Source organism: Chenopodium album, chromosome 22 (genome assembly GCF_948465745.1).
Source record: "Chenopodium album chromosome 22, dcCheAlbu1.1, whole genome shotgun sequence".
Taxonomy (NCBI): domain Eukaryota; kingdom Viridiplantae; phylum Streptophyta; class Magnoliopsida; order Caryophyllales; family Amaranthaceae; genus Chenopodium; species Chenopodium album.
Window position 1 is genome coordinate 7,736,034 of NC_137855.1, and position 12,215 is coordinate 7,748,248.

Here is a 12,215-nt window from a genome sequence, read left to right on the forward strand (position 1 = left end):
ATGTGATACTTGTATTACCTCCGGTTCTTATTACTCGCAATAAAGGGTTATTATTTGTGAGACAAAAATTTCCTTTGTTGCGAGTAATAAGAAGTGGAGGTAGTATATGTTTTCCTGGTCATTATGGAAGTAGTTTTTCAGTACGTGTAGCTGAAAAACAAGATGTTATCAAAGTCATGAATATTTGGAAGCATACCAAAGCAGAAAAACAAAACCAAAAAACACTAATTTCATTCACTAAATATGAAGATACAAGCTCATTATACAACAAACTGTTCGACAACCTGCAATGACCACATCCTACCCATCCTTACATCAATCAGGAGCAGGGAAGATCTAAAATACCCAACAACCTGGAAAACCAAATAGATCGACAAAATACAAGCCCGGTAAAGAACTAAAATCACAAGCACAAATTTAGATATGAAACAGAAAAAAAAAAAAACAAGATTTAAAAAAAAAAAATCGAAGTACGCTGATATGAGGATCTAGAAAAAAGAAACCCACTATCTAGCATGTCAATGCTCTGTGCTATGTATGATCTCAAATTTGGCAATTAGTTAGCTCGGGCCATATCCAAGACACTTTCATATTCGCAAATATTTGAGGCTTATGTTGCTTTCAACGACTATATCATGGCCAGTATCATATTTTTACCAGAAATTAAGGATAGAGTTGAAGATCACATTCCCCATCCATGACCTTGACCAAGACCGTACGAATCCATGTAATCAGCATGATGGCCATGACCATGAGTATGGCCATCATGGTGGCTATGGCTACCATGACCATGATGCTGGTCATTATTGCCTCCACTTTTTGCTTCATCAAGCATCTTCTGAATATGCTCTGGCAAAGGTTCATCATCAGCTTTTCTTTCGGTCTTCGGTAGAGAAGATATTAAACTAATGATGTTTTCAGCTACCTCACTTGAAGTGTCATCCTACAATAATTATAATAGACACTACATTAAAATAAGATAATAACTGACTAAGCTTTCCATAGAAATATAGTAGAAAGACCAACAATGCATAACTAAAGGTGGCACGTGACCGTGCCACAAATGTGCTGTGCTGGGGGCAGCCAACAGCACAGGATCATGACATGGCAGCATTGCCTTTTCTCCCAGATTTATCTAGGCATGGCGCTAGGACCATGCCATGAGGCAACTGTTGGTCAATTTATCCACATGGGCTTTTTCGAAACAATGTATGGTATGCCTTTATTTTGGTTACCTCATCTCTCACTCCATGTAGCTTCTCTACTCGGTAACATTTTTGAATTACATCATAATATCTTGTTTTCCATCAATCATTCACAGCAAATTTCTAATGCACTTATTTAATCTTATGCCATTATGCGTAACAGTGGAGTCGTCAAACCCGTTCAAAGACTGGTGAGATTGTGAAAACATGTATCAAACAATCTTTGAGCACATAAAATTTGCATTAATAGGAAGCAAATTCTAATCAGGTTATGAGCACCTAGTGGTCTGATCACAACACAACCCCCCACCCCCACCCCCTCCCCCTTCTTTCCCAAGTCCAAAAAAATGGTAAAAGAACAGAGACCATCAGCACCAATAGGGTCTAATGTAAACCCCTGAAAAATTGATATTATTAGGACAGAAACAACACTGAACACTGCCTAGTGCCTACAGTGTACAGCAGTCTAGTGCTACACAAATGGGAAGTTGGCAACTGCAGTCAGCCAACAATATGCTATCAGTGACCATGGTGACTTCTAGGGGATGACTGGAATACTACAGTTTCAGCGGATGGATTTTACTATCTCGCATTAAATTTTTGCAAAACAATCTGATGTAGAAAATATGGCAGTACCCCCTAAGGCTCTAAGTCAAAAGGTATGAAGGAGAAAGACAAGAGCATCAGAATCCAATACAACAACAGCTTTTATGTTGATATTTTTCGATGATAAATAAAAGCTATAGGCTTCTTTGGGCAGTCAAGACTCAAGAGAGTCACTCAAACAGCATCTGGAATCATGGATTGATGGAGATTCATGGATTAATTTGTTCATGATCCATTTAATATATGTTACTTTCGACCAAAACTTAACCTCCCAAAGACATTCTTTATAAAATTTAGCAATGGTTTATACCAGTCAAGGGCAGAAGTCAAGATTGTCAACTTGACATCTCGTGCCCAAAGACCTGGATTCAAGAACCTTCCAAGACCTAGGCAGCCTAGTAAAAAGATTAGAAACCTGTCTGCATTTTTATTCTTCTTCGTTCATGAGAACCCTAAAACAGAATTTCTAGGGTAGTTTGTACTAAGTAGTTTGTCAATCTGCCCACATGCATTAGGCGGAATTTGTAACAACAGCTATGAACTACATTACTACATTATATTTCTTGACAATGGCTGGTATCTCAGAGATAAAAGTCATACTTTATCATTGCCATGATTTACGAGGCAGATCATTTGAAACAACTCTTCATGGAAAAGGTCTACAGTTACTTGTTGGACTAATTTACAAATGAATCATTCTAATTTCACAATACTATCATAGCAAATAAAAGTAGAATTCAAAGGCATGCAAGATTTTTAACGGTAGCCTTAAACGAAACATGCCCAAGATAGAAGACAGGCAACAATTTTTCGAAAACAAAAGTCCGAAAACCAACCCAATCATAACAATTGAAAACATCCTAGTGAGGAGAAATTGGGAACTTAAACAGCAACAACAGCAAATTACGCTGCAATTGATTCTACTTAGACATTGATGAGGGTGTTCAGTCCTATTCTACATAAACATCGATACATCCAAAAGTTATGAAACACAACCTTTCATGAAGGCCACATTTTACATTTTTGTTTCAGAGACTTGGAAGTTCTAGTAACTTAGTAAGAAACCTACTCTTCAAATGACTACCTAGTTACATCCTTATAAATACTTAGTGTCCCAAGATGACCATTTCAGTATATTAACATCTTTATATAAACCCCAACAAATACTTTTACATTCTAATTTTTACTATCGTTAACAATACAATAATAAGCTTTGTGTTTCTAGCAAAAATCATTGACTTAATGTTTCAATTTCGGCATTGCCATGTTTCTTTTCTATTTTATTTTTTTTAAGATTCCCCTTTTTGTTTCCTGTTTTTATTTCCATGCTACATGGGTCCAAATAGTCAAATTCATCTAATGAATTCAGATAAATACAAATGTTAAGGACCTAATCAGCAGTCTGCATAAGCTATCCCATGAACCGCGCTGGGCATGGGTAGTTTGATGTGAAATGAAGAACATGACAGCATAGTCATCAATATCAAATGTAAAACTGCTATAGCAACATCTCAAAAAGAGCAAACGTGCACAGAAAGCAATTAAATATCTTTTAGTTAGTCCATAATCGAACTCCTGATGTTAAAAGTTGACACCTTGACTGTACAATTTACACTCACTTCTGATACAGATATAAATTATGCATATTGCATTCCTCTAACATTCTTGGAGAAGTCAAATTAAACTGTATGTCCCAATTTAGAGTCGAGAGAATGTGAATGAGGTGTGACCTAAATTCAATTATACAAAGAATTCCAAGTCACTGTAAAATCTTCTCAAGTTGATACCAAATTCAGTGAGGTGAGATGAAATGAACAGCTACTTGTCAGTTTTTCCAGTGATATCACGATTTTGAGTTCAAAAACTAAGAATGTTTATGGCAGAAAAAAAATGTTTATGGCGTGAACATCATGTGCCTCCAAGAGACAAGATGGACAGGAGAAGGAGCTCGAGGCTTGGTTTTGGGGTATAAGGTATGGTATGTTGGGCAAGAAACGAGCCACAGAACAAGGAATGGTGGAGCTAGGAACGGAGTTGGTGTGGTTCTCGATGAGAGGTTGGCAAAAGAGGTGATCGAGGTCTATCGGAAGAACGATAGGTTGATAAGGCTGAAGTTGCTATGTGGCAAGGAGATTGTGAATGTTATCAGTGCTTATGCTCCCCAAGTGGGTTTAGATGCAGAAGAGAAACGACAATTTTGGGAGGACCTAGACGAGGTGGTGCAGGGTGTCCACCACTCAGAGAAGTTATATATTGGAGGGGATCTAAATGGGCACGTTGGGGCGAGCCGAGATGGCTATGAGAGTGTCCATGGAGGCTTTGGGTATGGGCAGAGGGACGCCGGTGGTGAAGCTATTATGGATTTTGCCCAATCATATGATTTAATTTTGGCTAATACTTGGTTTAAGAAGAGGGATTCACACTTGATAACTTTTCGGAATGGAGCAAATGCAACTCAAATAGACTTCCTGCTCACAAGGAGCATAGATAGACAAAGTTGCATAAACTGTAAGGTTATCCCAGGGGAGAGTGTGGTCACCCAACACCGGCTATTGGTAATGACTATTCGTCTGAAAGAGAAGGCGAAGAAAAAAGTTAGACAAGAAGAACCAAGGATAAGATGGTGGACCCTAAGGGATGCAAAAGCTAAGGTTTTTACAGAAAAGGTAATTGAAGAAGCGGATTGGGATGGAGAGGTGGATCCGGACATGACTTGGTTACGAATGAAGAACTGTTTCCTAAGAGTGGCCAAAGAGGTCTTAGGGGAAGTAAGGGGAAGAACTTCGGTACAGAGAGATACTTCGTGGTGGAATGAAGAGGTGAAAGCAGTAATTAAGCAAAAAAGGGAATGCTATCAAGCCTTAGGAAAATGTAGGAGTGATGAAACCTTTGCAGCGTATAAGGAGGCTAAGAGTAAGGCAAAGGCAGCTGTTCGCCAAGCAAAAGAAAAGGCATATCAGGAGGTTTATGAAAAGCTTGATTCCAAGGAGGGAGAAAGGATCATTTATAAGATGGCAAAGAGAAGACAAGAGGCAAGGAAGGATATTGGCATGGTGAAGTGTGTCAAAGATAAGAACCAAATGGTCCTAGTGCAAGAGGAGGGCATCAAGGACAGGTGGAAGGGGTACTTCGATGAATTATTTAATGGAAGTAATGGAGTTGTGATAGGAGATACCTCTATGAGTGATGAAGAAATCAACATGGAGTATGTGCGAAGGATTAGGAGAGTAGAGGTGGAGATTGCACTGAGGAAGATGAAACCTAAGAAGGCGGTTGGCCCTGATGGGGTACCGATAGAGGTGTGGAGGTGTTTGGGTAAGATTGGTATTGATTGGTTAACAAACCTTTTCAACAAGATATGGACGGCTACAAGGATCCCACAAGATTGGAGGAAGAGCACCTTGGTCCCGGTTTATAAAAACAAAGGAGACGCTCAAGATTGTTCTAACTATCGAGGAATTAAGCTTATGAGCCATACTATGAAGTTGTGGGAAAGGGTGATTGAACAAAGGTTGAGGGCATGCACAAGCATTTCAGATAACCAATTTGGTTTTATGCCTGGGAGATCTACTATGGAGGCAATCCATTTGATAAGACAAATGATGGAGTTTTATAGGGTAAAGAAGAAAGATCTTCATATGGTCTTTATTGATTTAGAGAAGGCATATGACAAGGTGCCAAGAGAGATACTTTGGTGGGCAATGTTGAAGAAAGGTATCCCACGAAGGTATGTAGACCTAGTTAAGGATATGTATCGGGATGTGTCAACAAATGTGAGGACATGCGGAGGGTTGACAAAAGATTTCCCTATTACAACCGGATTGCATCAAGGGTCTGCATTAAGCCCTTTTCTTTTTGCAACGGTTCTAGATGAATTAACTAGACCAATTCAAGATGAGGTTCCATGGTGTATGCTGTTCGCAGATGATATCGTTTTGGTGGATGAGACTAAGGATGGGGTTAATGTCAAGTTGGAGCAATGGAGGCAAAGGTTGGAATATAGAGGGTTTAAGCTAAGTCGGAGTAAGACTGAATATTTGGTATGTCGTTTTGGCACTCAGAGGGGGACAAGCAATGAAGTGGTGAGTTTGGATGGAAAGGATTTGACCATGAGTGAATGTTTTAAGTACCTAGGGTCGATCATCCAGAAGAATGGTGACATTGATCAAGACGTGACCCACAGGATTAAGTCAGGGTGGCTTAAATGGAGAGCGGCCACGGGAGTGTTATGCGACCGCAGCATTCCCTTAAAGTTGAAGGGAAAATTCTACAGGACTGCCATAAGACCAGTGTTGCTCTATGGTACAGAATGTTGGGCTTCTAAGAAAGAGCATATTAAAAAGATGGAGATTACGGAAATGCGCATGTTAAGGTGGATGTGTGGAAACACTTTAAGAGATAGAATCAGAAATGAGGTTATTCGCAAGAAAGTAGGTGTGGCGGGCATTGTAGATAAATTAAGGGAAAATCGTCTGCGTTGGTTTGGACATGTAAGACGGAGACCCGAGGGTGCACCGGTGCGAAGAGTGGAAGAGTGGGACCATGGAGGGATTAAACGAGGAAGAGGGAGACCAAAGATGACTTGGTTGGAAGGAGTGAGGAAGGATATGAAGTGCATGGATTTACGTGAGGATGAAGTTTTGGATCGTAAGGGATGGAGGAGAAAGATTTATGTTGATGACTACACGGAATAATCAAATTTGGTTCATGTTAGCCGACCCCACTTTTGGGATTAAGGCTTTGATTGATTGATTGATTGATTGATTGTTATTCCCTAAAAAGCATTTTCAGCTCATAAAGTGTTGCATATCTCAGTTCTAGCAATCAAATGGTTCACTAAACATTTCAACCAAAAATTCAAGCAAAATAACGATATATTAACACAATTCATATAGGAATCCTGAGATCCTACCTGAGGCCACCTCCCACCAGAATGCTTGATGAATTTCGCTTGAGATACAACCTCAGCGACTCGTTTTCCTTCCTCATTCCACTCTTCAGACCAACTGCCAGACCAAAGCACTTGCATTGGCAAACCCTTAACACCATCCATACTAGCCCATTGAGCCAAATCAAAACTCTGATTCAAATTCCTCCCCACACCCACAATCGTCTCCCTCCCATCTCTACCCTTCAAAAGAACCCTATGGGCCTCCAAACTCGAACCCTGAAACGACTTCGAACAACACGAACCCATCAATCTCCCAAACACGGAATCAACCCTCAAAACCACGTCCCGAATCAAGGGCACTTGCAATGCCCACAAGGGCAATGCTGTTCCCCTAGGCATAGTATCAACAAGTGTAAGACTCCTCAATAACCCTGCATTTTCAGCAACCCAATTTGCTCCCATTACCAAAGCTGAATCATGAAGAACCAAATGCAAAGGGGCTAATCCCATTGAATCAATAACTTGTCCCAAAACCCTACCCAATTCTTGTGATCCCAATTCCAATGGCTCAACAATCTTCTGTTTCGAAACCCGAATTTTAACCTCTTGATAAGGAAGATGCCCATTTTCAATCAAATTATCAAAACCCCAAAAAATTCCCTTTTCCTTAATCTCCTCATACATCTCTGAAAACTTCTCTAAAACCCCAGCTTCACGAACAACCTCAATCTCTCTTTCCACCGTCTTATCCGAAAACCCGGAACCCGGTAAATCGATTGCCACCCCAAAAAACCCATTAGAACCTAAATCATCAACTACCCTTTTAAATGTAAATGAACTACAACCTAACCCATGAACAATCAACACATTCTCAGAAGTTCTAGAACCTTGGGAGTAAGAAAATACCTCAATTGGGGGTTCATTAGGGTTAATCTGAACCTTGATTGTTCTCCCTTTAGAATAATGATCTCTGAGAATTGTGGGTAATTTTAAAAACCAGGTCTTTGGATCAGGGGAAGTGAAAGAGGAGAGAGAAACGAAGATGAAAGTGACGAGAGAGATTGTTACAGTGAAGTAGAACCAGAAGATGAATGGATTCTGGGTTTGGGTTTTGGGTTTGGGTTTGGGTTGAGGGTTGGGTTTTGATTTGGGTTTGGATTTGGATTTTGGTTTGGGTTTGTGTTTAGATTTTGAAGGGGAAGATGGTTGGTTAATCTGGTTGTCTTCGTGTTCAGTGATGATCGCCATTGTCGAGTGCTTTAAGGTTTGAGCTTAGTGAAAGGAAGAATGAAGTGAGTAAAGTTTTGAATTCTATTTTCGGGAATATCTAGATTCAAATGCATCCGAGGTAACGAGGAACCGAAAAAATAAAAATATAAAAAGAAAAAAGGAAAAAAAAAAAAAAAAAACTTTTTGAAATTTTTTAGGCATGTGAGAAAAGCATTGAATCTTGGGTTGGGTGGCTTGGTGTTAGAATCCAACTCCTTTTGATGTATTTGTTTCCCTTTAAATGCTTTCTTAGAGTTTAGTTTATGTTTTCTAGGCCATATGTCCCATTATTGTGTTACTGTCAGTTCAGTGTTCACTAGGGATTCTATGCATGTACTACATTAAGCTCTTTAGAGGGCGAATGATTAATGAAATCTTAAAGCCTTCTACCAAGTGTTGCCTTGCTTTTATGCTTGTTTGTTGTTAGACCTTTATAGATATTGTGTCTTACTTGCATATTAGCTCCCCTCCAACCCAACTTGATGCGCTAAGGACTCGTGGTTCGGACCCGCTTGTGCCCGCTTTGAAGTATCGGCCGTCACAAGCCCCGACCACCCGCACTCCGTCGCCCAGATAGACGCGAGTGCTCCTGAAATTCTATTGCCCGCTTGTGTTGCTTTGTGCTCACAAGCCCCTCTTTCGCTCAAGACTAGCGTTCTTGCCGCAAAAAGGCTAGAGCGCGCCGCACGTTTCGGGGCCCAAACTCCCGGACCGTGACAGTTGGTATCAGAGCCGAGGCTCAAACCTCGTCGCAAGCTACCCGTGTAGGCACCAAGGAGGGCTACACGAAGATGGAATTCGTAGAAGAAAGGCTCGCTTTGCTCGAGGAGAAGGCGGACAAATGGGCCGAGCTCCAAGTCATTGTACACGAGCAAGCCGAGCAAATTGTGAAATTGATGGCTGACAGAGATGCCCTCCGCGAACAATTGCAATTTGTTCAAGGACAAGCCGATGAAGCACTTGAGAAATGTGCTACCTTGATGCGCGCTGTGGGCAGAGACGCACTGGGTGTTGGTGTGGCGAAGATCAAGCCGCCCAAACCTCGCGACTACAGTGGCCTTAGAGACGCTAAAGAAGTTGATAACTTCCTCTTCGACATGGAGCAGTACTTCCGAATATGTCAACTGAGTGACGATCAGAAGGTGGATACTGCCATCATGTACTTGTCCGAAGATGCTAAGCTGTGGTGGCGCACCAAGCACGCAGACATCGAAGCAGGAAGGATAAAGATTGATACATGGGCGGAGTTCAAAGAGGAACTCAAAGAACAATTCTACCCCGTCAACACAGCGTTTGTTGCGCGGATGAAGTTGCAAGAGTGCCGTCAAAAGGGTTCTCTTCGCGACTATGTTAAGGAATACTCGGCGATAATGTTGGACATCACAGACATGAATGAGAAAGATCGTGTGTTCAACTTTGTCAACGGGTTAAAGGAATGGGCGCAGCGAGAGATTTTGAGGCAGAATATTGATACCCTCGCTGCTGCTATGTGTGTTGCTGAGAGATTGATGGACTACTCAGTCGGGAAGGGTCGTCAATCCGAGAATGAATCAAGTGGGACGTCAACACGCTCTAACAGTCCGTCTCCAAGCTCTCCAAAGGGTACAGAGAATGGCTCACGAGTATCGTCCAACACCATTAATACATATCATAGAAGAAGTGGAGGAGGTGATGCCCAGAGACAAACATCTACCCCCTCCCACAACTCAGGAAACTCAAGGGCCGGCGCATCCTCGGCAAACATAAGACCGATAAACTGCATACTTTGTCGAGGTCCACACAAATGGTGGGATTGCGAGCATAAAGAAGAACTTGACAAGATCCAAAAGAGATTGTCATCCATGTCCGTTCAGGAGGCCACAAAAGAGACTGGCAGCGATGAGGAGCCCACATACAGGATGGGGTCCATACGACGCCTGAGTGCTATGAGAATGATAACACCTCCAGAAGAACCAGAAGTCCGATACCTTTCGGCAATGCGAGTGATGGAGCCTGAGAAGAAGGCAACATCGAAGAAACAAGCTCGCACCAGAAACCCAGAGAAGGGGGAGATGAAGCCCATGGAGTTGGTAACATCCCATATACACTCCCGCCAAAACCAGAATCAGACATCCGGTTCAATGCAAAGAGCAACGAGCCCAGAGACACCAAAGAGACACCAAAGGAGAACCTCCCAAGAGAGAGGGAAAACAGTGGTCGAGCAAACAACGCCGGTCACGTGCAAGGGATCACAAAGAAAATGGTCACCTAAGAGGCACCAGCCACAACTCGATGCTCTCCACCTTAGTCTTCAAGAAGCTGCTCCCCAACAGATGATCGAGGAAGCAACTCTCCACCAAGACCAACAAGATTCAGCTCCCAGGAGGAAATTCAGAGATGAAGCTCTCAACAAGTTGTTTGAGTAGAGCCACCCCAAAGACAAGCTCCGCAGCAACAATGAAGATCTAGCTTCAAAGTCATTGAAGATTCAAGAAGTTAGCCGCATCAACGGCACACCAGAGACTCAAGATAGTTAGGATTTCCTTATTTTGGTTGTAACTCTTGTAAGTCGACGAGGTCGTCGACAACTTAAGTGGGGGAGGATGTTAGAATCCAACTCCTTTTGATGTATTTGTTTCCCTTTAAATGCTTTCTTAGAGTTTAGTTTATGTTTTCTAGGCCATATGTCCCATTATTGTGTTACTGTCAGTTCAGTGTTCACTAGGGATTCTATGCATGTACTACATTAAGCTCTTTAGAGGGCGAATGATTAATGAAATCTTAAAGCCTTCTACCAAGTGTTGCCTTGCTTTTATGCTTGTTTGTTGTTAGACCTTTATAGATATTGTGTCTTACTTGCATATTAGCTCCCCTCCAACCCAACTTGATGCGCTAAGGACTCGTGGTTCGGACCCGCTTGTGCCCGCTTTGAAGTATCGGCCGTCACAAGCCCCGACCACCCGCACTCCGTCGCCCAGATAGACGCGAGTGCTCCTGAAATTCTATTGCCCGCTTGTGTTGCTTTGTGCTCACAAGCCCCTCTTTCGCTCAAGGCTAGCGTTCTTGCCGCAAAAAGGCTAGAGCGCGCCGCACGTTTCGGGGCCCAAACTCCCGGACCGTGACACTTGGTGATGGATGGGTTGGGTGTTGGTGTTAGGCTATGTGGTTATTGCCCTTATTGGTGCCTTGGTGGTGGGTTTTGTTAGGAATTAAGCTAAAATTGGAACAACTTATATGGAAACGCGGCAAATGCCGTGGGAGATGTACCACTGTCCTAAATCCGAATTCCCCCTCTACCGTGCGGCAGGACTCCGGGATCCAACTCAATGGCTAACGTCTCCTCCTTTAACTTCAGAGCACTCTAAAGAGAGGAGTACGAGTGTCTTAAAGAAGTATGTAGTATGATATTGGAGTATGTACGAAGTAGTAGATAGTGAGGTAGAAAGGATTGGAGTATCATTTTTTTCAGTGTTTTTTATTGCTTCTTCTCAATAGATATATATAGATAGGTAAAATTAAGATGTACTTCGTATAAACTACACCACAATTAAGGGGGAAAAATCAGGGACAAATATAGGGAATGGAGATGTTTTATGCTCAAAAATTGTAATGAATAATTTTGGGGGCTAAAATAGGAAATATATTTTGGTGGGTAATATTTTATGGCTAGAGTATGTTGGACAAAATATCTTTTATTGAACAGAATAAAAAAAATCAAAAATAGGTTTGGAGCAATAAACTCCATCGGGTTTGACATGAGTTGACTGTGGTTGGCGTTGATGTATTGATATAGTGATGGATTAGGGTAACCATGATTAATAGAACCTAACCAATTTTGTTTTTAAAACCATAAGTGAGACAAATCATGTGTTGTTTTACTTCTTGAATATTGAGAAGAGCTTGTGCGACTCTAATCCCTTAACCTCAAGTACTTGAATGCGTGAGAATGATGTTGACCTTGTGGAACGAATCAGCTATACTGTTTCGTATTTCAAACGATTAGATTTTGTTTTCAAGCCATTAGTCTTTAAAATATGAAAATCATAGTATTTGTGACTTATCCGCCCTATATTTTTCATTTTTTCTTCACTTTTCATTCATTTGTGACTTTTAAATATATCCTATATTTCCATAACTACTATACAATTGGGTATTTTTATTAATACAGATAATTAACCATCAATTTCTTTGAGTAATAGCTAGTTTCAGCGTTCAGGTTAGAGCTGGCAAAAGCTGACATGTTACGAATCGAACACGGAAAATTC

At 41.4% G+C, this 12,215-nt stretch overlaps 1 protein-coding gene across 1 annotated transcript; it reads right to left on the reverse strand.

The window, feature by feature from the left end:
• Window positions 1-205: 205 nt before the first annotated feature.
• Window positions 206-8,101, reverse strand: LOC145605875 (protein AUXIN RESPONSE 4-like). The gene is made up of 2 exons (XM_081661941.1): window positions 6,724-8,101; window positions 206-943 (listed from the first exon to the last, which is right to left on the reverse strand). Exons 1-2 carry the CDS (start codon window positions 7,948-7,950, stop codon window positions 683-685), a joined length of 1,488 nt encoding a protein of 495 aa, XP_081518067.1. The 5' UTR covers window positions 7,951-8,101; the 3' UTR covers window positions 206-682.
• Window positions 8,102-12,215: the final 4,114 nt, after the last annotated feature.